Raw genomic sequence first — 26529 nt, 5'->3', positions numbered from 1 at the left:
TACAGAGAAGGAAACAGATGACTGGACAGTTTAAGTGACTCCCGGAAAGCTAAGCAACTGTGTACTGACATTACTGGGGCTAAAGCCTGGTCTATTGATTGTCTCTCACTCCAGTGCTCTTTCCCGTAGATGCATAGTCCTCAAACCAACTACGGATCTGTGGATAAAATGAGAGTTCCTGTGGCCAGGATTCTCACCTGGCCCTGGTTGACTAGCTCACTGCACACCTGTGGGCAATACATGACTGTTGACTCTATATAAAGAGCTCCACCCAGTGCTCTGGGCATGATACAGTGGCAGGGCTGCAAGGCTGTAGGAGAGCAGAGGCTGGAGTGGTGGCAGTGCCAAAGACAGAGGCCCAGAGGACAGCTGTGTGGGACACCTGTGTGGGATGACTGTGCAGAGGGGCCCATCCTGCCTGCAGACTCACTCTGAGTGAATGGGATTCTAGTGATTGACCTGCCACATGGAAATAAACTTGGGTATAACCCTTTCACCCCAAGAACGTGTTTTGCTGTCATTTCTTTGGTCACACTGAATCCATGACGAACTTGCCTGGGGCTTAAACCCATTGGCAAGACAATTGGCGTAGTCAGCAGGATTCACCGTTGACCAAGGAAAAAGACAGGCTGCCCTTATGGGAGGGGTGCTCCAGCGGGCTGCCCCTGTGAATGGGGAAACAGTGGATCATCCCCCAATGGGGATGTGGTCTGAGGTGGCTTGCCTCCTAGAGGACTGGGCCCCACCCCAGGACTGGAGGCAAGTGGAGGTGACACCTGAGGCAGTAGGGGTGGCTCATGATATAGTAAGTAGATCCTTTGAGAAGCAGAGGAGTGCCCGGGAGGCAGCAGAGACTGTGGGTTGGCTGCTTCTCACAGTCTTAAAAAGGTCTACAGAGGAGACCCAAGAAATGGCGGCACGAGAATGTGAGCTGCAAACTTCAGTAGATTCCCTGAGGAGGGAAATGGCATTGGTGCAAGAGGCATCAGGAGAATGCGAGCTGCAGACTTCTGTGGATGCCCTGAGGAGGGAAATGGCACTGATGTGGGAGAAGGTGGCACGAGAACACAAACTGCAAACCTCTGTGGATTCCCTGAGGAAGGAGATGGCCTGGATGCAGGAGGCAGCCCGAGAGCGCCGGTAGCAAGGTGCCATTGGAGATGAGATGGCAGTGCTGCCAGGTGTTCTGGAGGAAGAGGCCTTCAAGGAAAAGGACGAACTCCTGAGGAAGCACAGGCGGAGGTGGCACGAGAACGTCAGCTGTGAAGCATTGAGCTGAAGGTAAGAGACCTTCTGAAGACTAAGGTAGCATTGCTATGAGGCACAGTAGAAAAGGTAAAGGTTGTAGCAGAGGAGGCACTTCGGGGAGGGGAGAGAAAGGTGCCATCAGCCTCAGAAATGGAGGAGCTAGGGAAGGATGAAGGGGTGGTGCTGAAGGCACTGGTACCCCCTGTATTGAAAGCACACCTATGTTTGTAAAGAAAAGAAAGACCCAGCAGCTGAAAGTTCCCCCAGGAGAGGAGTAGCCCCCTCCCCAGGTCGTGGAGCACTCTATGGTCCACCCCTATACTCAGGCTGAGCTGGCGGATGTGGGACTTAGGGGTGGATGGAACTGTTCTGTCGGAATCAGAGATGGGAAAGCTGTCTTCCCTGACAGTGCAGCCTGCCTTGAGGCGGCAATTACAAAACACGAGGTGACTCACAAGAATTTAAGGGGCCCCATGAAGGTTACGAGGACCCAGATGTGAGTTGACTTAATATGGGCAGGAGTAGATAGAAGGAAATTAGACAGGGAGCAAAATAGGATCTTACTGGAGCTATGGCAACAGCTGAAACCAGAGCAGCAGTTCCAGCCATTAAGAACAAAGAGGCAGAGGTCAGAGACAGAGCCATGAGAACAGCCTGTGTGTCTGCAAAACTTTTTGCTGGAGAGGCTGGAGAACAATGTTCAAGCTTCCTTGCACAGGGACCACTGCAGAGGACTAAGGGCACATAGACTGAGAGGAGAGAATCCTGGAGGGGTGGAGTGTGGATAAAATGAGAGTTCCTGTGGCCAGGATCCTCACCTGGCCCTGGCTGACTAGCTCACTGCACACCTGTGGGCAATACATGGCTGTTGACTCTATATAAAGAGCTCCTCGGCCCAGTGCTCTGGGCACGACAGTGGCAGGGCTGCAAGGCTGCAGGAGAGCAGAGCAGAGGCTGGAGTGGTGGCAGTGCCAAAGACATGCCCAGAGGACGGCTGTGTGGGACCGCTGTGCGGAACGACTGTGCAGAGAGGCCCAGAGAACAGCTGTGCGGACAGAGGGGCCCAGAAGCAGAGGCTGGCTTGCTGCCTGCAGACTCGCTCTGAGTGAGTGGGATGCTAGTGACTGACCTGCCACCTGGAAATAAAGTCGGGTATAACCCTTTCACCCCAAGAACATTTTGCTGTCATTTTCTTTGGTCACACTGAATCCATAGTGAACTTGCCTGGAGCTGAAACCCATTGGCAAGACAGGATCAGAACAACTATGCAACAAAGTACAAACCTGGACCCAGAGAACAATCTCAATCACATATAACACCAACACCTGCCAAAATGGATGTGCGGCAGAGAATAAGGCTGGCAGTAGATGAAAATACTGGCAATGTTAGTCTCTGGTCAGCCTAACTGCAGACATGTTTTTTCACCTACTTTTCTGTATTTTCCAAATGCTCTGTATCCGTGCTGTCCAACATAGGCCTCTCTAGCCACTTGTGGCCACTGAATACTTGAAATTTGACCAGTCCTAGTTGAAATGTGCTCTAAGTGTGAAAGACATACCAGATTTCAAAGACTGAGTACAGGAAATAAATATAAAATATCTAATATTTTTTACATTGATTACACATTAGAATACTATTTAGGACTATACTGGATTAAGTAGAATATATTACTAAAATAAATTGTATGTTTTAATTTTTTTTTTACTGTGGCTACAGGGAAATTTTTAATTGCATATGTGGCTCATACTGGACATCACTGCTCTAGAATAAGCTTGTACTAAAAGCCACATCTAAATAAAGGCCTCCTCAGACAATACTTTTACAGATTATGAATTTCTTATCTTCCTACAAGTTAAAAGCCCCATTGCTCTTGAGTAAGGAAGGGATGAGACTGATACCCACATCACTGTAGCCAGCTGCTCCCCACTCTCCTGAGCATACAATTAACCCAAGCCCAGGCAGTGCTGGAGAAAGGCCACATGGTGGGAACGGCGCTGGGCCTGACACCTGGCCTCTGGGATCAGTTCTGACCCAGACTGCGTGTTCCCAAGCTGCTCTTCCTCTGGGGACCTCTGTGTCCTCAGCTATAAACTGAAGTGATGGACCAGTGACTTCTCTAGTTCTGTGCAATGCAAACAGTCTAGGATCTTCTTGGTGGCTGTAAAATAAAGTTAGATGAAACACAGGGAAGAACCTCCCAGTTAAGAGATGGTCAGCCCAACACAAAGGAAGAATGTGGGCCTTTGGACCCCGGGAGATTTGGGAAGCACAGAAAGGAGGGAGCTGCACTGGACAGCGGTCCCAGGCCCCTCCAGGAACAACCGCAGAGAAAAGGAGGGGCCTGCGGCCTGCAGGCTGCATCCCCCAGCCATGGCACAAGCAAACACATGAGAACCGGAATCAGGTCATGTCCTTCATTTAAATAGAAAAGGGAAGAATTAAAATTATGAAAGAAGGCTACAATTACCAAGACAGTCTTTGCTAGGAAGTGTGGGGCTGGTCTGAGTTTCCATATCACAGCTTTCTTTAGGCTGATGATATTCTGCCAATTCTTTTAAAAACTGCATGAGAAAACCTAAAAAACACAAAAAAAGTTGTTTCACAACTTTCAGTCCCTGTTTATGCAATCTTGGTTTTAACATTATCCTTATATATATACATCTTTAAAGACCAATTCTGAGGAAAGGCTTTTCCAAGCACGACACAAAACCTCAAAACAATAAGGAAAGATATTTATCAATACAACAATGTAAAAATTAGAAACATATATGACATGAAGTGAAAAAACAAATGATACACTGGAAAAAAAATATTTGCAACAAATGGAGACAGAGGACTAATTTTCATAACTAGTCCTTACAAATCAGTAAGAAAACAGAAAAATGGGACATGGAGAAAGTTCACAGAAAAAAATTTTTAAGTGTAAAACATGAAATTTTTTAAGACACAAAATGTTTAACTGTCAAATAAACATGATAATCATTAATGAATGCAAATACTACAATAGAAAAACTGTATTTTCCCGATAAGATGCTAAGATTAAAATTTTGATAATAGTGTCCATGTTGGTAAGGGAGTGGGGGGAAAGCATACCCATTCACTTGAGAGGGAAACCTGTCAGTGTTGATGTACATTCAAATGCACACGCCCTTTGACCTGGTCATCTTACCTACATGAATTTACACAGCTACACTTCCTCAGGAGCACAAAGACTATACACTGCACACTGACTACTTCTAATGGCAAAAACCAGACAATACAACAATGAAATCTCCATCAATAGGGACTTAAATATGTTCTTTAAAAACAATTAGCCTAAGTAGATGGCTACAGATATAGTGGTGATGCTGTCAGATAGTAACCGCACGAGAGAGGGTGAGGATTTCATAATATGGGTAACTGCTGAACCACTATGTTGTATATCTGAAACCAATAAAAGATTGTGTATCAAAGATGCTTCAAAAAAATTAAAACAAAAAGATACAGTGGTAGATAAAGAAAGCAAATTGCCAAACAGTATAATATGATCCCTCTTCTGACTGTATGTGCTTTAATTACATATGTGCAGACTTTTATATTGGCAAACTAAACTCTGGTAGGAAAACAAGAAACTATTCATTCTAGTTATCAGCCAAAAATGAGATTAGAGAATACAAGCAGGAACTTTCACTTTCTTTTAGTTTATGCCCTTCCAAACAGTTTGAAACTTTTTAAAATACCAAGTATGTTATTTTAGAAGTTTACAGTTTCTTAGAAGAGTTGAAAGGACTCCCTCTTCTGCATCAGCCAAAGGCCTTTTTTCCTTTTCTGAACATTTTTAAATATACTGTTTTGAATTGTCCCCAACATAGAAGTGTCCTTTCGTATTGGTTTCCCTGCCATTCTTCAGTCTTGTCCAGTCTTCTCTCGCCTTCTCCCATCAGCCTGTGCTAACCTCACACCTTTCTGCTGTTATGCTGAGGCAGTACCTTCTCTCCCTCACGGAACAGGTAAACATTTTACAGAAACTTACAAGATCATGCAGTAGATAACTTTCAGAGACATGCTCCTGCACCCAGTAATGCCAGCGCAGTCCCCTTTTCTCAGCTGTGCCCACTTTCACAGGCCCTTAGTCAGTCCTGCTTCCCAGCTCTCCCCTCCCCCTGCACATACGCACATCCCTGCTAAGGGGGCTCATTTATTCATTCAATCATATCTTTGTATCAGTACGGACTCATGCATATCTTATACTTTTGGTTATAATTCATATATTACACAATCATGTAACTCATTATTATATATCCAATACTTTAGTTTGTTGCTCCAGTTGTTCCAGCTTTGGCCTTTGGGAGCTCTTTCATTGTGGCTTTTTCTTCTCAAGCACCTCCTTTAGTTCTGGCATGGTAGATGCTCCAGACTCACCTTGTACATTCCCTGCTCCAGTCCTGGAATCAGCCATTGCTCCAAGGAGCCCTGGTTTCTATTGTTACAGAATGGTATTAGAGTCCAAATCTTAGTGCCCCAAACTGGGCACTGGGTATGCTCATTGCCAGCAGGGTGTCATCGCTTCTAGGCCCTCTCAGCCTGCAGAGCAGGGAAGTATAGGAGTGTACACTAACCTGTGTGTGTACACGTATCTATAAATATCTCTGCACACATCAGCTGCATATTAAGCTAAACATGAGTTCATATAGAAAATGCCAACTAATCCATTACCACATGGATCATTCTAGCCTCCTTTCCTTATTGATCTGTAAATCCCCACTCCCATCAGTGAAAAACCTGGCTCCCGCCCTTTACTGTCCCTTTACTTGTTCGATTCCAGCATACATGTATAAGGGGTTCAGAACCGCTCACTAGCACCCCCATGAGAAAGAACTATACCACTCCGAATACAATGCCTCTGTGCTGTTCCCTCTGCCCTTACAGTCCTCCCCACTCACTGCTGAAGTGCATTAGTTCTGCATCTTTATTCCCCACCCTCGCCAGTGAGGTTAGTACAGAGTTCAGACTGTGACAAACCAATCTATTAGGGGTAACCTGGCCTAAGTTTGCATACAGGAAAGGTCACACTGTAAAGTCCTACCGGCTTTGACAAATGTCTAGTGCCATGTATCCCACCTTTACAATTTCATACAGAATATTTTCACCACCCTAGAAATTCCTGTGCTTCACCTATTAAACCACCTGCTCCTTCCCTCTGAATCCCAGGCAACCACCCATCTGTTCACCGCCTCTAGTTTCTGCCTTTTCCAGAATGTCATATAAATGGAGTCATAGTCTTTTCAGATAGGCTTCCTTCATTAACAATATGCATTTAAGATTCATATATCTTTTTGCATGGATTGATAACTCATTCCTTTTAGCTCAACAGTATTCCACTGTCTGGATATACCACAGTTTGTTTATCCATTCATCTTGGACATCTTGGTCACTCCCAATTTCTGACAGGTACAAATACAATTTGTTACATTCATTCATGTACAGGTGTCTGTGTAGACATAAGTTTTCAAATCAGTTAGGTAAAGACCTAGGAGCATGATTGTTGGATCATACTGTAAGACAATGTTTAACTGTAGGAAATTACCAAGCTATCTCCCCAAGTGGCTATAGCATTCCACATTCACACCAGCAATGAATGAGATTGTCACTCCATATCCTCACCAGCATTTGGTGTTATAAGTAGTCTGGATTTTAGCCATTCTAACAGGTATACAGTGGTATCTCTTGGTTAATTACCATTTCCCTAATGACAAATGATGTGGAGCATCTTTTTATATGCACATTTGCCATCTGTATATCTTCTTTGGTGAGATATCTGTTCAGATCCTTTGCCTACTTTTTAATTGAGTTCTCTTTAATGTTGAATTTTAAGAGTTCTTTGTATATTTTTGAGATACAAGTTCTTTATCAGATGTTTTTTGCAAATATTTTCTCCCAATCTGTATCTTGTCCTCTCATTCTCTCAACAATGTCTTTCATAGAGGTTTTCAATTTTAATAAAATAACTGGTCTATTTTTTTTCCCTCATGTATCATGCTTTTGGTGGCATATCTCATCACCAAGACCAAGGTCACATAGATTTTCTGTTTTCATCCAAAAGTTATAATTTTGCATTTTACATTTAGATCTAAGATTCATTTTGAATTATGTAAGGTATAAGGTCTGTGTCTAGGTCCATTTTTGTACATGAATATCCAATTGTTCCAGTACCACTTGTTGAAAAAGACTATCCTTCCTTCATTCAATTTCCTTTGTCCTTTGTCAAAAACCAATTTATTCTATTTCTGTAATCTATTTCTGGGCTCTCTGTTCTGTCCAATTGATCTATGTATCTATTCACTTGCCAATCACAGGTAAGGATTTTATCTTACAGAAAGTGAAGGGCCAATTTCCAAATTTTCTGCCCTTATCTAAATTTCTGGCCCTGCTTTTTCTGAGAATCATTATCTCTGAAAGGAAAAATTAGGGGTGGGAAGGATGGGGGAGCAGTATCTGGGGGAAAAGTACTATGGCCATTCAACATATCAGCACCCCTGGAGTATAGACATTAAGACCACAAATCTGCCATGGGATAGACAACAGTTAGGTACAAAATATCTTCCCACATGTTTTCTGATGGTCTCAGTCTCTTAATTGGAAACCACCAATTTTTAAAATCACTACATTTTAACAGTAACTGTTTCACTGTTAGCAAAGAGTTCTACTCAAATTTTGTCACTAGGGTGCCAGACATGTCTGCTACTCATAGTTTTCCCGAGTTTCAGAAATTTTCCTAGGATGCTTAAACTGGTGAAATCTTTTAGTCACATGTCTTTCTGAACCAAAAGCACTTAAAGAGTATGTAAAGGGGAAAAACTTTTTAAGGGTAATATTAAATACCTACAATACAGAAAGGGGATCATTTCTTAATATCCCTTCAAGCCCTAAATTTCTGAAATAAGAATTAAGCTACTGATACCCACTATCATAGTACCTTTGACCTGTGTTGTCCAATGAGAGCCCACTATTCACGTGTGGCTATTCAAAATTCAGTTCTTCGATCACACTAGCCACATTTCAAATGCTCATTAGCCACACGTGGCTAGTGGCAACCATATGACACAACACAGAGATAGACATTGCCATCCTCACTGTTATACTAGATGGCACTGCCTTAGCAGAGAATACAGCCTCACTTACCACAGAGAACTTCAGTATGGGTGACCTTCTTTGCAGGTACTCCAGAATGCCTTGTGATCCTATTCACTTATCTTCTGCTAACACTACTCCCAAGAGACCAGGCAGTTCAGTCACAGACTAATGGCTGGCACAAAGCAGGTACTCAAATGCCTTCTAACTGTTAAGTACTAAATGAATGCCCCAGTCGGGGTGGTAGCAATGCCAGGAAGAGAAAGTCACGGATCGCACCAATGCAAAAGAATCATTACATAAAGTAACAGATGATTTAAGAAGACTTAAAGAGCCATGCATTTTAGGAAAGTTGCTAGCTTATGTTCATGCTACAAGTCCATCGTCACATTTAGCCCATGATCTGGTACCCATAGCAGCTATGGACTCTACGAAAGTTATTAGAAAGGCCAAAGTTAATTTATCAAGCCTATATAAACACTTAATATATACAGAATTTTTATTACTGAACAGATATTTCATTCTTTAAGCATATATTAATACTCTATTAAGCACATATTAATACTTTATAAATTGTACTTGAGGGAGATATCTAGGATACAGAGACACTTGGCCTAAATGTCATTAGTTCATGTGTGTGTGCATTCACATGCATGCACATGTGTGTAAATGTTCCACACAGTGAGTATCTTTACAAAGAGGACTGTGCAATCCATTGGAAGGGCATCTGATATTGTATGCAGTTGTCTTACTAGAGTATCTAAGAGCTGTTAAAATGGTTGAAATTGGGAGGAAACAGTCTGCATTCATTAAAACAACAGATGAATTGTTTTGTCTATTTAAAAGGTAAGGTACTGTCAGCAAGAAAAATCAAATGATTTAATTGGAACTAAATCCCCTGCTCTTCCCCTTAAAAATGATTAGTTTCATGCTTTTATAGAAAAAAGTATGTGGAAAAAAATGTTGCTATTCTCTACAAAGATGAAGGCTCCTACCTTTTTGGTTTTCTTTATCAAATCCTGAAATCTGTTAAAAGAAAATATTTTACCTTTATTCAACTATTCAGTCATAATTAACAAATGAACAGGTTATAAAAACTCAACAATCCTACCAGTGATTTGTAGAGACTGGATTCAGGTTTGATTTTAATGAGTTCCAATAAATCCTGCATAGTAAATACCTTAAAAAGAATTAAGTAGAGATATTTTTACATCAGTGTTTACGTGATAAATTAGGATGCTTCTGAAGACTAAGAATCATGCTTCAGATTAAAAAATAGGATTACAAACATGCTAATACAAAACTGAAGTTCTTACACTATTAAATAAATTAGAATAAACATATTGAGTCAAAGTGTAAAACAGTTTTCTTATGTAATTAATCTTCAAATACCTCATATAAAAGATGATATGCCTAACAGAAAAAACAGAAATGGTTAATGCTTTACAGATGAGAAACACAAATTACCTGATGAACCAATAAATTCATTAGTGAATTCCAGGGTCTTTCAACTCCAATGAATTGTTTAGAGTACTCGCTTCAAAATGTAAATAAACTAAAATTTCATTGCCTTTACAGCTATGAATGACTAAAGTATACCTAACATAGTTTTAAATATTTTGGGGTAGCTATTCTTAATATATATTTTACCACCATACAGTGCATTTACTACAGCTACCCTGATATTTATTTTCAATTGGTTTTCCTTTAAGTATCCTGTAAGCATTTTATAGTAATAGAAACCTGTAGGTGTGAACTGGATTAATTACTGCTATAACTACATAATTGACTATTTCTCTCGCAATTAAGCAAAATTGTAAAATGTAAATGAAAACTTAGAGATGGATGGACCAAAAAAAAGAGTTCCTAATGTTTATAAATAAAATGTGGTTGTTAGTGAGTAAATACAGCATACTAAATTTTAAGTTCATTCAAATAGTAATATTGTTATTTTCTCAAGACATCTGGATATGAAACTTTTGGACAATTATAGATGAGGTAAAGGGAATAAAAACATAGGGACAACATTAGGGGTGAACCCTAATGTACACTATGGACCTTAGGTCATAATGACATGGCAACATAGGTCCTTTGATTTTAACAAATGTACATAGTAAAAAAAAAAGAAAAAAAATGTGTACCTGTGGGGGCAGGGAGCAGATGGGAACTCTCCCTGTCTGTTCCATTTTGCTGTGAACCTAAACTGCTCTAATAAAAAAAATCTAATAAAAAAAATAGGGAAAGTTTGCTATATCTGAAATAATAAAATGTGACTACATTCAATGGTAATGGTGAAGAAATATAAATAATTTGAGAAGTGGTGAACTCATGTGTTTTGAGAACTCCAGTTTTCAGAGTTATGTATTCTTCATTTCTCACATTTAATCACAAAGAGAAATAGCTGAAGAGACCATAGCATAGTGAAATGAGCACATTTTAGAGCTCTAGACTTATGGTCCTGCATTGCCACTTCTAAATCGTGTGACCTCGAGCGAATCCCCTCACCTCTCCTCACTCTGGTTCCTCATGTGTAATACACAGAACACCGGCAGTGTGACCTGCACAGCGCCAAGCTCACAACAGAAATCCAACATAAAAATGGCAGTTCTGACATTTAGGAGATTATATGGAATGTGAGATCAATTCTAGCTCCAAAACATTTGTGATTCCACACAATTTTACAGAAGACTAATTGAGATTCCAAGGAATTGGTAACAGTAACAATCAAATCTGGCCCTCCTTTGTTACATTATATTAACAAATATATGATATGAATTCAAAGATGAACAGAAATGGACCTAGCTGACCAAGGAGCACTTAGCCATGAGGCAGCACTTTACTAGGGTCTGAGGGAGAAGCTACTAACAGACAATTCAGAAACAGAAACAGAAGGACTTTACCTTTTCTTTTGCCAAACCACTTTCTGGGAAGAAAACAGAAAGAGAATACTCATAGCCACATCTCTGTAAGTGATCTGCTACTAGACAGTTCGAAGCACCTATGAAGCTCTGTCCCGCTGAAACGGACCGGGGCTGCAGTTCTCCATTCAACACAGGCTGCATCAGTTCATGAATCAGCAGCTTTCTGAGTTGTGTCTAGCTCAAAAAAAAAAAAAAAAAAAGAGGGAAAATTTTTAGGATTGTTTCACTGGAGAGACAGATTTGTCACACAAGTAAGAATCCTTTATCTCCAGAATGGTTCTAGATCCACAGCCAAAAGTTGGGAACTTTTCCCTTCATTGTCTTACCCTGTGTGACCAGCAGCTCACTGGGTTCTGGAAAAAGCAGTCTGCTTTCACCAGCTTCCAAGTGAACTGGTAGTTAGGCAGAATGTGGGCAGACTCCAGCTTCACTTCCCTATGAGCCCATTTCAGCAACTCTTGATCAGGGTATCAAGTATAGGGGACAATTCTGACACTCCTCACCTCTCTGTGGATTGTTGGAGGGCAGAAAAATAATATTTTATTAAACCAGTTCACTGGCCATATTGATCAAAGTAAAATGCTGTACCCAAAAGGGAAATAACATATGGAAGAAAGAAATCAGGAAACCCAGAGAAGTGCATTAAGACACACTTATGTGTATAATATTTACATCAAAACACTGCGAAGTATAATAGTTTCCTTACATTTTATAAATAAGGAAATTTTGGTTCAAAGTTGGTAACTTTGTCAAGGTATTAACATTAGCATTATTCATAGATTTTAAGAATAATCCCCTAAATTAATCAGACTACTGGATATTTGTTCTAATCTGTTTTGCATATAATCTGGAAACACAGTTGGGCTGAGTTTAAAGGTATGTTGCCTAGATTCACAGAGCTCAGCAATATATGATATCTAATGAATCTGTACTAACAGAATACAAGCAAAAAAAAACAAGTGGAGGTCTTGTTATACTTTCTTCTATCCTTTAGCTAGAGCAGAACAGTATATAATTACTAGTATAGAACAGGACTTATTATACACCTAAAATCCTATAGTAAAAGGAGACATTTACATATTTACAGGATATACATGCTCTGCCTCATCTCATCTAGTTCAGGAACTAATGAATAAATAAGAATAAAACAAGAAAAGGGAGCTACAGCATTCTTAACCAGTAGAAGTTAGAGGTTTAAATAGATTTGTAACATGCTAAAGAATATATTAAGATTCAGCTTAATAAAAAGATACAGGGTGTCTTGCAAGCAAGTGCTGGAATAGGTAAAGATTTAAATGAGCGATATAAGCAGGGAGAAAGGAAAATAAAAGTAGAAAAAAATTGAAATTGAAATGACATTATAGATGAATCCCCATCCTGACAAAGACAAAAAGTATGCCATCTTGCACTTGTTAACAGTAACTGCACAACTGGCTGGGGGCTTTCCACCAGTCAATGAAAAGTGAGAAATCCATTCAGAATTAAAGCCTGACATGTCCCCAAAATACAAGTAAGTGCAATTATCGAGACAGATGGGAAGTGGGAGAGAAGAGACTTCTATAGCCTCAGCCCATTTCTCAGAGATTGACAGACTGGGTAGACTTGAAATAAGGAAAAATAAGATTTGAGAAACTTCATAAAAGATACCTATATGACTTTTTACCTAACCACAAATACAAATTCTTCCCAAACACCCAAAGAACATGAATTAGGCCACTAAAAAACTTCAGTGAATTTTAAAAATGAAAACTCACCCAGACCACAGTCACTGAACTGAGAAAGTAAAAATTAGCTTAGACTGAGAAAGTAAAAATCCATCCTGCCACTGATTAAGCTGTAATAAGAGAAACAATAGCCAGCTGTAAACAGGAAACAATGTTTCTCCAGATACACTGAAGCCATAAGGTGAACAAGGCTAGCATAATCCAGCCAAAGGAGGATAATCGTTGGTCAATATCAATTGTAAATATAAATATGAAGTAAAATACTATCTAGTTTAACCTAGAAGCACAGTAAAATAAAATATGCCACGCCCAGTACTGCAAGGACCATTCCACGTGAGAAAGCATATTAATGAATTTCACGCTACAGATAGTTCCGGGTAGGTTAAATAGCTAACTGTAAAAAAAAAAAAAAAAATGAAGCCTTTAAAAAAACTGAAGAAGTGAATGAATATTCATTATCTTAGTGGGGAAGGCCTTACTGAGAATAATGTGCAGGAAAAAAAATCAATAGCTTAGACTATATAAAAAATGTAACATCAATATTTTTAGGGCCAAATTAAAGTTGGACACCCGAACAAAGTATTACCACAAAAAAAGAAAAAAGATTAAGCTCCTATTAAAAGAGCTCCTATATATTAATAAGAAAACACACCCTAGGAAGAAAATGGGCAAGGAAAATGACTGCCAATCCACAGAAAACATAAATGGCCAGAAAATATGTGCAACCTCATTAATAATTAAGGAATATTAACATAAGGGCTTTCCTATCTTAGACTGGTTTAAAAAATGTCATGATAATATTGGACAGACAAGCATTTTTAAATTGCTGGTGGAATATAAACTATTAGTCTTCCTAGAAAGAGATTCATTTACCAAGACCCTTAAAAATGCTCATGCCCTTTGATTCAATAATGCCACCTAATCTATCCTAGGCCAAAATTGAGAGATAGAATTGAAGGAATATGTACACCTGGGTATAAGCTAAATATTCAATGGTAGCGGCCTGCTATGTAAATTACCCATACATTCAAAGATGAGCCTGATGCCAGTGAAAATGAGGACTTCAAGAAACTTAAGGACACAGGAAAATGCTCACCATATGATATTAAATTTAAAAGAATACACTAACATTATGACAACTAGTGGTTAGATTAGATGACTCTTCTCCTTTATGCTTTTCTGTATTTAGATAAGTCTAAAGTATTTTGTTGTTAAGTTACAAGCTAAGGTGGAGAGAGGAAATAAAAAAAAATCAAGCTCACTTTATCTTAATTTCCCATTTTAAATGTAAAATATACCTCTGAAATGAATATAGTGACAAAAACACATTGAGCTAATCTTACTTCCTGCTGTTAAGTCATACAAAGTGTACTAGTAAACATTTGCTTCCTAAATTAAACATTTACACCTTTCCATGTATTTTAATGAAGATATTACTCATTCCCCAAACTATTCTACTGGAAGCAGTACACTTTGTCTTCTATATGGTGTTAATGTCCTTCACTAAAACGTAAGTAGTACTACAAAACTAGTTAATTCAGGAACTTGTAAGCCCTATTTATAAAACAAGTCATTTATAAAATTACCTGCTGCTATCTTAATGTCGGTTCAATAAACCTATTATTTGAATGTTTTTTAAGAGGACTCAAACTCTAAACCATTTTTAAGACTTTTGTTCCAGTATAGTTCTACAGGTGTATAAAAATGAAATTCACCAAAACAATCTATAGAGCACAGTGTTTTTAAAACCTGAGTCCTGTACTTGAGCGTGGACTACCTGTTACAGGTTACACTTGTAAAACGCATGTTTAACAGAAGCCTGAAACGGATACCTTGAGCGCGTCCAGTATACCCCGATCTTTAAAGGTCCGGTACAGCTTTTTGCGCAGTTCATCTTGACTTAACTTGTCAGACTTGGAGGGCATGGTGGGCTGGAAGAGAAAATGGTTACAGGTTACCTGGCGGACAGAGGGGCCGTGAATTTCCGCAGACGGACCAGTGGCCTCCTGGGAAGCCCTAAGAGGGCCGTCCCGGGAAGGAGCTTCAATCAAAACAAAAGGCTTCATTTCCGTCCGGTCCCCAAGGAGGGTTCGGTGTTATCCTGAGCCGTCAGACGTCTGCTACCTCCCAAGCCGAGCACCCCCGCCCCCGTCCGACTCCTGGCGCGAGCTACAGACCCCGGGAGAGGGGAGCGGCTGCCCGCACAGCCAGCCTTTTTCCCTGGAGAGGTCAGGGACACCAGCGACCCGAACACTCTGCCTTCCACTCCCACTCTGGTGGAGACCAGTACCCCCCTTACCCGCGGGCCCAAGGGGTGGGCGGGGCCTTGGCCCACGCGCGACTGTCTGGAGCAGGTCAGGACAAGCCCGGAGTCCGCGGGACTCAGCTGATCCAGCCTCACCACCCGCTAGAACTAGCAGCTCAGAACGGGAGCGCTACAACGCACGCGCTGAGCAACGCCGCGCCCCGGCCGGAAGCTCCTCCCACATCTCGCGAGAGTACAACGGCGAAGTCTCAGGAGAACTGCTCCTGGAGCCTGACCCAAGGTGCGCAGCCCTGGTCTCCGCTGCTGGAGGTGACTTGTCGTTGTAGTTGTCGGCTTCTAGCTCGCAGGTAAGGGATGGAGCGGCTGGGGGGTCGCTCCGGGGCGCTGGGGGTTGTCCCGGGCCCAGTTACCATCCCGTCTCAGTTTCGGGCAGCCTGGCGGGGCCGGCCAGCCGAGCCCTGCGCAGGCCACCTAGGCACCCCACACCGCGTTCCCACCTGCAAACGCCCACGGCTCCGGGGCTTTTAGGCTCTGCCTTTCGCTAGGTCAGCTAACTCAGGGTTTCTTAACCGCGGCACAGTTGCTACTGAGCCGGAAAATTCTTGTGAATGCTGTCCTGTGGGGGTGGGGCTGGGGAGTTAGCACGTCACAGTTAGGCTCCTTGGCAACCTGATCTTGTTAGAAAGTGCTCCTTACGGGGACTCAGAAGTCTTTCCACCTAAACTCACTGGATGTGGATCACAGCGATATTTCCCGCCGGCCGCCCTTAGCCTCAGAATCTTTCTCAGCATCAGGTGCTGGAAGTCACCATCAAGCTGGTTAGAACTGGCTCACAAGAGGAAACCCATTTACCATCTCTAGTCCCGTCTCTTTTCCATTGGACGGCATAAAGATAAAGTCGTGCTGTACCCCGCACTCCCAGTTTAAATATGCTACAGGAGAAATTGAGGTCTTCATTCCGGAGCATTCCCTAGCCTAGAGCTCGCCCTCATCCCGACACACAGAGTTCAGTTATTGATCCTTAAAGTTGAATTCCCGGAACTAACTGTTTCCCCAGAGATACTAGTGAAGAGGACATCATCTTTTAGTGCAGCTTAGCATTGCACTAGCATTTTTGACTATTATATCATACTGCTGCTCTTTGCTGAACCTGCAATAAATGTAAACAGGGTTCTTCTGGATGACTGCTCTTAACCTAGGTTTTCCTTCTTACTGTTGTGCAGTTAGGTTTTTAAAAAAAAGTGCAGGACTTTATTTTGCATCCTCTTAAATTTTATCTTGCTAATTTCACCTAATTCTCCTAGCCTTCAGGAGTTTTTTGAATCCTTTGCCTTCCAATGTATTAGCTGCCTTAGCCTGTCACCTTTGAAAATGATAAATTGTGTTCATCCTAGTTACTGAAAGTGTTGAGCTGGACTAGGTTAAGGTCATCTTTAAAGGCTGTCTAGAGACCCTGTGCTATCAGCTGACACGTAGTACTTTGTTACCATTCTTCAGGCACTGACATTCGGATCAGCTATGATTGTTCCTCTTTCAACAAATGCCTAGTGCTTTCCCCCTCTGCTGCCTGTTGTAGCTCTGGGGTCACCACAGACTTCATGTGTTATCATCCAGACTATAGGTCTCCAGTTTGTTCTTGGGGAGATGCCAGATCACTGCATAAAATGACTTACTGTCCCCTGTATTTCCCTTGCAAAACAGAAAATGTAAGTTTGGCGTGACTTGGCATTTTCAGCAGACCAGGAGTATGTGAATGGATAGTAACCTACTCTGCTGTCATCTGCCGATTCCCATTAACTGAGTTCCTATCTGATAAGAGCTCCTAGTATGGCATCTGACCAGAAACCAGCATTTACACATCTTTCTCTTGGTATTTTAAAGTACTCAGTTTAGACTAGAAACTATTCCTATTTTCAGAAACAAAGTCTGATCACTTACCTATCTCTGATTTCAGGAATGGAAAAGAACCATTCAGTTTCTCAAGTCACTGATTAGTAGTTATACAATCACAATGTTAATCCAAGATATGATTTAGCTGATACATGATTTCCATTATTGAAATGTCTAGGTTCTTTTAATATACCTATCTTGAGGATCACAGCCTGCCTAATCTTGTTTCTTCCACACTTGCTATTTGAGTCATTCACTTTAAGAAAAATTGCTTTGAAAAAACATCTGCATCCTGTTTCAAGCAGGCGCTAGAAGCAGTTGACTTTTCTTCCCTGCTTTTTCCTGACTGTAGCTGAAGGAGGCTTTTGTTTTTCTTAACATGGATACTTCACACATTGTGGCTCATGTTGGGCTTTTGCATTTCTGATGCTAGCCTCACAGACTTGTGGTCCCATTTTTAGGTTCATTACAGTTAGTGCCCTACGTCTTACATCATGTACACATCCTCTTTGAGTTCAAGGCAGTCCAGAGTTCCTTGTATCACCATGTTGGTTTCTGTAGTTGTCTGTCTCAGTAGCAGCCCAAGTCACCTTAGCCACCAGGGGCAGCTGTTTTCACCACAGGCAAGAGTCCTGGTCCTGTCCATTCAGCCAAAAAGTCCAAACCCTTGTAAGGGAAGATTTCTTTACAGGTTAACCTCAGCAACTTCTCAGGAAGGTCCTGTTAATCACTTGAACACAGACTTTGTCATTCAGACCTGAGACCTTGAGGGCCTCAGCACTGGAAACTTCCAAAGGTTCTTTTCCATGTTGGGGCTGGTAAATCCCACCGTGCCTCTCATTTCTGCATTCCCTTTCCTGTATGCCAGCACCATCCAACACTACAAACCATAGTCCCTCCTCATAGTTCCATTCTGCAAGCATTAAGCATTTATGTCCTGGGCTCTGGATTAAGTGTTGGGGATACATGCTGAGGGGAAAAAAAACCAGCCCCTGTTATTTTCCATGTTATGAGCCCCATATTGCTACAAATAGCTTCACCTTGACATACTATATTCCAGCCCCCCCATGTCTTCTCCCATCCCCAGCCTTTTCTACAGTGCTTTGAAACCCCTGACCTAGGGTAAGTGGACTCCCTTTGTCCCCAGTCTCTATAGGATGTACATTCTACTTTGTAGCTGGTACTTACCTGTTTTCTCATACCTCCAGGGTTTTCAGCTTTGGCATGTGTGTTAGTTTCCTGCTGCTGCTCCAGCAAATTATCACAAGTTTAGTGGCTTAAAAAACACGAACTTATTATCTTACCATTCTGTAGCATAGAAGTCCAACATGGGTCTTACTGGGCTGAAATTAAGTATCAGCAAGGCTGCGTTCCCTTCTGGAGGCTCTCAGGAAGAATTTTTTTCTTTGTTCTTTCCAGCTTCTAGAGGTCACTTGCATTTCTTGGCTCCTAGCCCCTTTCTCCATCTTCAAAGCCAGCAATGTTGCCGCTCCATGACCGTCCTGTATTCATCTTTCTTTCTGACCTTCCTTGTGTGCCTCCTTCCTCTATTTTTAAGGATCCTTGTGATTACATTGGGCCCACCTGGGTAGTCCAGGATCCCCTCCCTATCTTAAAGTCAGCTGATGGGCAACCTTAGTTCCACCTGCAGCCTTAATGCCCCTGTGCCATGCAAATTAGTATTTGCAGGTTCCCGGGATTAAGCTGTGGCCACCTCGGTGGGGGGAGGTGCTATCCTGGCTACCACCATGTATTCAAAATGGGTATGTTCATTTTTATCCCTCTTCCCTTTATTTCCTTTCTCAGTGAACAGCCTTGTCATCTTCGAATCTGCTTGATGACGTCAGTCAGACATTTGGAAACATCCTCGATTCATCTTTTTCTCAGTTCCCCAGTTTAATCCATTTCAAGTTCTTGTAGCTGCCTCCTCCACACCTCAAGATCTACTCTTTCTTGGAGATGCTTGAAGGGCCCCACTCAGTGATGGGAAAATTGAGCAGACATGCACACTCACACAAACACAGCAGTTGCTTTATTGGTATTATTTGTGTTCCATTGTCTTGCCAATGGGTTTTAGCCCCGGGCAAGTTTGTTATGGATTCAGTGTGACCAAAGAAATTGACAGCAAAACGTTCTTTGGGGTGAAAGGGTTAGACCCAACTTGATTCTCAGTGGCAGGTCAGTCACTAGAATCCCATTCACTCAGAGCGAGTCTGTATGCAGCAAGCCAGGCTCTGCCTCTGGGCCCCTCTGTCCTCGGTGCTGCCACCACTCCAGCCTCTGCTCTGCTCTCCTGCAGCCTTGCAGCCCTGCCACCGTGTGGCACGCGGAGCACTGGGCGGAGCTCTTTATATAGCGTAATAATAGCTTATTGCCACAGGTGTGGAAGCGGCAGCCCAGCAACGGGCCAGTTACCTCATTAGGTGGTTTAAGTTCAGTGAGGATCCTGGCCATAGGAACCCCGCCTTCCCCACATCCATACTGGAGTTGTAAGCAATACTTGCTTCAAAGTTGGAGGGAACAAGGAGGCTGCAGAATTTTAAGAAGTTTGGAATCATTGCTGAGTGGAGTTGTACTGGCTAGTACAGTAGCCACTAACCATGTGTAGCTATTTAAGTTTTAAATAACGTTAAAAATGCAGTTCTGCAGACACACTAGCCACATTGGACAGCACAGATATAGAACATTTCCATCCTCACAGAAAGTCCAGTTTATGACACAGCACAGAATTCTGGAGTGTCTCACCTTTGCCCACTACCTAGGCATAGTGAGCCCGCCAGTGTTCAATGATGGTAGACACTCCCTTCCACAATGTGGTTCTATTCTCCCAAGGTTTCCATTTCTTCCACTTGCCCCATCAGTTCTTCCATATAGAATTGATTGGAGAGTTAACATCATTTCTTCAGCTGTTTGCAAAGTGGAATTATTGGCAGCTCAGGTCCTGCCCAGCTGGCTAGTTTGTGGTATAACCTTTCTGCGGTATTTCTTTCTGTCACCCTCATGCTGTGCTTTGCGCTCTGCTTCTCTCCCAGTCCTGGATTTCTGTATGGAGTGAGTGTGTTGGGGCGGGCTGGGGGTGGGGGCATCTTGTCTTCTGCTTCATTAAGTTGGGGTGGGCAGAAGTACCCACCTTATATATATTTTTTCTGCTGCTGCTGCTTAAATGTTTGGCTGAAGAAAGGAAGCCCTTCCCTCGGCAGACTCTGCCTGTGAAACCCATTCCAGTTACTGCTATCATTGTTGACTTCGTTAAAATTCCAAGCTCCTCTCCCTCTTCCCCTCACTTTCTCTTGAGAATCATTGCCCTTTCTCTTAGTTTTGAATAGCTTTCGGATCATCGTGCTTGTCTCTGTTAGCCAGTTTTACTGTTTGGGCCTTTTTCTCATCTGTCCTCTAGGGCAGGGACCAGCTTTTCCTGGATGGGCGAGGCCAGATTTGGCCCTGCAGGCTATGATGTCCCAACCCCTACCCCAAATAACATATTAAATCCTACTTACCTCCCCATGCCAACGAAGTCTCCTATCTGTCTCTTCTTCTAGTCATGGCCTCCCAATCCCAGACTTAAAAGTGCCAGCTGTGCCCTGATTTCCTTAACAAATGTATTTATTAGGAAACACATTTCAGATGTCTTCTGACTCCGCTGCATGTTCTGTGTGAATCAGAAGTCCCAGCAAGAGTTGGTGAGCCCTGGGCCCTGACACACATCACTGCACATTCCCAGTTAACCAGATTCCCACCCCACATGGAGTCCATAGTCACCACAACTCCATGTGCACATGCTCTTCCATGTTCTAGATAGGATTTACTGAGCACCTTCCATGAGCCAGACATTGTGCCTGGTGCTTCACACGCATTAGGGTATGTAATCTGCAAGCTCACCATGAGGAAGTAAAGACTGTTATCTCTGTTTCATCGAGGAGGAAAAAGACACTGGGAGATCAAGAACCGTGCCTATGCTCGTTACTAGTAAGTGGCAGAGCTAGACTGGAACCTAGCCTGGTCTGATTCCAAAGACCTTCTACTAAAAACACACACATAAATCCTTTTGCCCAGTTGTCTGTCCATCCTTCCATCCATCCATCCATTCAGATTTTGATTGCTCTGAAAACCATAGAATCACTGATTCCCCAGACACACTTTCTCTTAGTTTTATTTTTTTAGCAAACCTACTAACCCTTGTTTCAAGACCTCTTAATGCCTCAGAATGTCTTCCTTTTTGGATTATGGCTTCTTCCATCTTTTCTAGAATACATGGGGTTTGAAGAGGCATCTTGTAGGCTCTTGCATTTGTAGAGACATTTGTAGAAGACATATTTCAGGTTGGAAGAAGACAAACTTAGCAGACAGTCTATAGATAAATGCTGTAGTGATCTCCTTTCTGTGTAAATGACATGCAGTAGAGTTGGTCTTAGCTTCCTCAGAAGCGTCCCTCCTGAAAATTTCTAAGGCAAACCAATTATTTCCTTGGCAGCCCCCTTTGTTAATTTTTGAGGCATTAGTGCTAATAATTAGTGCTAACTGGCCCAGGCCAAGTTTAGCCTAGCTTATTCTAAATGTTCCAGACTTACAGATCATGAAAATGTCTTTATGATTTCATATAGGTCTTCCAGGTTTCTCTATGAATGTAGTACTGGATTCTACAGGATGTATCAGAGGTACATACTTTGTATGGTCCAAAAGCCATGTATCTGTGGCAGTGTACTGGAAACCATGGCAAGCTTCATGGTCTCCTCCTCCACAATGTCAGGTTGGAGTTAAAAATTGAATTCTAGACTTCCTGTTATCCTTATTTTTGGTTTTTAGTATTGAGTACTAAAAAATGCATTATTTTTATTTAATTAGGAACTAGATATTGAAGACAATGTCTGGAAGCTTCTACTTTGTAATTGTTGGCCACCATGATAATCCAGTTTTTGAAATGGAGTTTTTGCCAGCTGGAAAAGCAGAATCCAAAGTATGTATGGAACCTTAAAAAATTCCTTAACAGTTGTTATGCTATTATAATGATAATGGTGTAATGTCATTTAGAACTGAAAGGGATCTGGACAGATGAGGTAACTGGAGTCCCCTGGCTGATTTCTGCCAGCCGGGGGACATGGCCTGAGTTGTTTATTAACCCTTTAATTCAACACACACTTGACACATACTAGCAAGATGCTCTGGGTCTCTTTTCCCAATACTCAGTTTACTGTGTCACTCACTTTGAAAAGCTGCTCCTTAAGGACGTGGAAACACAGTCCACCTGCAGTGGGACTGGAAGAATAGTCCTTGCTGCCCTGCAATGCTGTGAAAGCCCATTCTATCCCAGTGAATCACTTCTTATCAGGTCATATGCAGTAGATCCACTCACGCCTGGGAGGGTTGAAAGAGCCCCTTACACGCATGCCCTGCTGTGCATGAGCACAGCAGTTCTCAGTGACCTTCTGCAGCACCTACTGGCCGGGGGATCAGGGGCACGCACTCCTCCCCAGTGACACCACCCAGCTTGCCTGTCAGGAATGGTTCCAGAAAAACGAGTTTGATTCAAGAATGGGTTGCCATTCAGAGTAAATAGCTGTAGAGCCTTGAGAAGAGCTGGGGCCCTTTCATCTTCCTGTACTAGTCCATGTTCCTGATCCATTGCTGACAGGTTGTACTGTTTCTCCCAATCTCCAAAAAGAATCTTTAATGTCCTTTAAGACAGGAATTGATCTTTTAAATGAACTGTAATGCATAAGTCCAGTGTATGCTTTTCAGCTATTCAGATCTTGCCATTAAAATGATAGAAATTGAAGATAACCACATACCAGGTGGTGTTGCTACATGGTTTTCCCCACATTCATAGGAGCACACTGCCCATTAAAACTTGGTTGTGAGGCATCTTTGTAGCAGCAGTTGCTTTGTGCTATAACACTCCTTACTAACAGTGTCTATGCATTCCAGACCTTTCAGTAGGGAGTGATGCATGTAAAAGTGCTCTGTTGCATGACTTGATCTTAGTTGTTTCTCTTGCTGCCAGTCACCTTAAAGCATTTCTAGTTTTTTCCTAATCTCTCCAGATTGATCATTCATGTAAAGTAATGGAAAACACTGCTGTGAGCCAGACACAAAATACATCCATTTCTCTAAGGATTAAATTAGCTTTGTCATGGTGACGTGAGTGAACTAAACATGCTTTGGCTGTTTGAGGGATTCCAGGGCAACTGGCAACCTTCCCCCAGCCCAGTCACGGAAACAGCCTCCTCAGCAAGGAGGTTGTATTAGTCTCCTTGGGCTGCTGTGACACAGTACTATCAGCGGGATGGCTTAGAACGGCAGAAACTTACTGTCTCACAAGTCGGGAGGCCAGAAGTGCCGAAATCAAGGTGTCAGTGGGCCGCGTCCTGTCTGAAGCACTAAGGAAGCTCTGTTCTCGGCATCTCTCCTTGCTTCTGGTAGTTCCTCGGCTTGTGGCAGTGGAACTCCAGTCTTCATATGGCACTCTTCCTGGCTGGGTGTCTCCAAATTTCTCCCTTTTACAAATACACCAGTCAGAGTAGGGGCCACCTACTCTCACATGACCTAATGTTAACTAACTATGTTTGCAGTGGCACTTTTTCCAAATAAGGTCACATTCTGAGATACTCGGGTAGGGGAGGAGAGGGCTTCAACATAGTAATTTGGTGGGGGGATATTGAACCCCTAACAGAAGTGTTCTTTGAAAATCTTATTTTGAAAGAATTCCCCAGGAGTGAGACTATACTCCAGGTTGTGAATTCCTTCTCCACATTATACTGGGACAGTCCCACCTTCTCCAGTTAAGCCGATGAGGACACTCCCAGCTCTGACAGGACCGGCTCCTGTTGAGACAGGTGATTGCTCACAGCTGGGGCCAAGTGTGGCCCCCTGCCACTCCCAGGTTCCCCCACCATGTAAGCGGGGCTTACTTGGGAGAGGCCTCGGCCACACCTTTAGGCGCACCGCCTCAACTGTGTCCACCACTCACTAGGTGTCACTGGGTGTGAAGGCCCCCCACCCCTCAGTGCTTGAGAGCCATGCCAAGGGCACTTGACCTCTGCACTCTCCACCCCCTCTTCAGCCCTGGCTGACCTCAAGTGCTGTCCTTTATCCACAACCGCTTCCGTATTTTTTCCTGTTTTCCTCCTCTAAAGAAATGTGAATTTCTTAAAAACAGGATCTACTTTTTAAACATAGTATTCCTTTTTCACATGCTTAAATGGTTAGATTTTGGTAACTTCCTTCTTGTGAATTTTAAAAAAATAACCTATATAGTAATTGGCTGTTTCTATTTGTTTAGTTTTATATACCAAATTAAAAACTAGAATATGGTGTGAAAACACTGAAATCTTTATAAGTCTCATGACAATAATAAAGTAAAAGCAGAAAGTGTTTTGCTCTCCTCAAGAAAACTATGCATAGAAGTTACAGAACAAAATGTTGGTGTCCTTGATGCTGTATGGAAGTGTTAATCTGCTGCCACTCACACTCACCTAGGACGACCATCGTCATCTGAACCAGTTCATAGCTCACGCTGCTCTTGACCTCGTAGATGAGAATATGTGGCTGTCGAACAACATGTACTTGAAAACCGTGGACAAGTTCAATGAGTGGTTTGTTTCAGCATTTGTTACTGCAGGTCATATCCTTGCCTTGTTAACAAAGACATCTGCCTAAACATTGGGGTAACAAACTAGAACAGGGCCCATAGTAGATGCCAGGCCCTGAGTCTATGGATGAGCATGAATGAGCAAAGTAAAAATGACCATTTACAGGATTTTTTTTTAGGGAAAAAAAACACATTTTCTTTAACAGATAATTTTAAAACCAAGTCTCATATATAAAAGCTATATCACCCTTGATACAGTTTATCTGAACCATACCAAGGGTGATTTTACTTTATTTTCTAGTTGTCTTCTAACTTAAAGAGATCATGTTCTCTTTAAGATAAACACTAACCTTTGAACCCAGTTTGTCTTCAACTTTTCAATCTAAAATATACTGTTTTATATTAACTGATCTTTATCTTTCATTACTAAGAAAAATCATGCCTTAATCATTTTACATATGAGATTTATTATGCTTCATGACATAAGGCAAGAAGATGGAATAAAGAACTTCTTCACTGATGTCTACGATTTATACATAAAGGTATGGTATGCTCTATAATTGTTTAAATCTGATTATAAAAAGCGATTCAAACTGTGACAGGAAACTGGCCCGGTAAAGAACTCCCTTCCACTGCCCATGGTAGCTATTTTTAAATAGATTTTGTTCTCCCCCTTTTGATGCATATAGTTGATTTTATTAGGGGACCCTCAAGAGAGAGAACGAAGCAGTCCACATAAGGGAAGCTGCCTCATAATTTTAATCTATAATGTTTTTTATCTACTTTACAAATAAGTTATAATGCAGAGAATATAGGTCAGAAGCCAGCAGGAACCGATTCATGTATTATCAAACAGTCACTCAAGGAGAATAGTGCCTCCCACACACACTTCTTGATACTTAAATGGGAAAAATAAAATAGTAATAGGGTATCGGTGGTTAAACTGCAATACTAACAACAGTATGTTCTTAATAATAGAAATGTTCTGTATTTGGACAAGATTTTTTGCATATCAGCACAGTAAGCAGTCAATATTCGTCATCAGAAGTAGCAAATAAGAATATTTAGCCCTTTTGTAAAGACAGACAACACCAAATGATTAAAGTGTAAAAATTGTTACCTCCTTGTTAGTGACTCCATTTAATACTAATTTTCTCTCATATATATGATACACTCATTATACTATCTGAGAAACTGATAACCTTTAAAGGAGAGTATTAAAAACCTGCTTGTTAAAGTCAACCACACCAGAGTAACTTTTAATAGCATGTAGTGTAACTTTACCTTAACTCAGGGCATCTGGCAGACCTGTAGTTTGTTGCAGATAACCAAAGAACCTTACAGACTGATCTGTACATTTATAATGAGTATGAGTAGATTAGTATTTCCACCAAGACAAAAATTTTCTTAAGGGGACATCACTATTGAACAGTGAAACATTTTCATTGAAACTTAAAAAAGTGGTCTTCAGACTTTTGGATATCTTTGACTTCTTTTAATTTAAAACTTCAGAACAATTTACTTTTAGAGACCTGTGATTTATCCGTGTTTTTACTTTGACAAGCTCACTAATACCTTCTTCTTTCCTAGTTTGCAATGAATCCATTTTATGAACCCAATTCTCCTATTCGGTCAAGCGCATTTGACAGAAAAGTTCAGTTTCTTGGGAAGAAACACCTCTTAAGCTGAATGCAGAAAATTCAGAAGTAAACAATGTCATTACAATGGGATATACTCAGGAATGTGTACATTGTAAGAAAGTTCATTAAATAACCTGGAAATGTT

At 41.7% G+C, this 26529-nt stretch overlaps 2 protein-coding genes across 7 annotated transcripts in view; one reads left to right on the top strand and one right to left on the bottom strand.

Annotated features, from left to right (window-relative positions):
- Positions 1-23735, bottom strand: part of OFD1 (OFD1 centriole and centriolar satellite protein) — a 53979-nt gene extending 30244 nt beyond the window's left edge. For 3 of the 6 annotated variants that reach the window (XM_073227811.1, XM_073227810.1, XM_037020600.2), the window contains exons 1-6: positions 15303-15449; positions 14836-14934; positions 11259-11453; positions 9470-9538; positions 9354-9384; positions 3716-3823 (exon numbers count right to left, since the gene is read on the bottom strand). In XM_073227811.1, the coding sequence (XP_073083912.1) occupies positions 3716-3823; positions 9354-9384; positions 9470-9538; positions 11259-11453; positions 14836-14928 (496 nt within the window). In that variant the 5' untranslated portion in view covers positions 14929-14934; positions 15303-15449. Of the gene's footprint in view, positions 1-3715; positions 3824-9353; positions 9385-9469; positions 9539-11258; positions 11454-11605; positions 12004-14835; positions 14935-15180; positions 15261-15302; positions 15450-23464 lie in introns of those variants that run through there. The other 3 variants (XM_073227809.1, XM_037020601.2, XM_073227812.1) reach the window with 3 other exon arrangements.
- TRAPPC2 (trafficking protein particle complex subunit 2) lies at positions 15471-26529 on the top strand. Its single transcript, XM_073227816.1, has 5 exons — positions 15471-15616; positions 22002-22113; positions 24633-24781; positions 25205-25286; positions 26335-26529. The coding sequence occupies exons 2-5, from the start codon at positions 22021-22023 to the stop codon at positions 26431-26433; spliced, it is 423 nt and encodes a 140-aa protein (XP_073083917.1). The 5' UTR covers positions 15471-15616; positions 22002-22020; the 3' UTR covers positions 26434-26529.

The sequence above is a fragment of the Manis javanica genome, chromosome X (assembly GCF_040802235.1).
Source record: "Manis javanica isolate MJ-LG chromosome X, MJ_LKY, whole genome shotgun sequence".
In the NCBI taxonomy this organism is placed as follows: Eukaryota; Metazoa; Chordata; class Mammalia; order Pholidota; family Manidae; genus Manis; species Manis javanica.
This window is presented reverse-complemented; position numbering and strand designations above follow the sequence as displayed.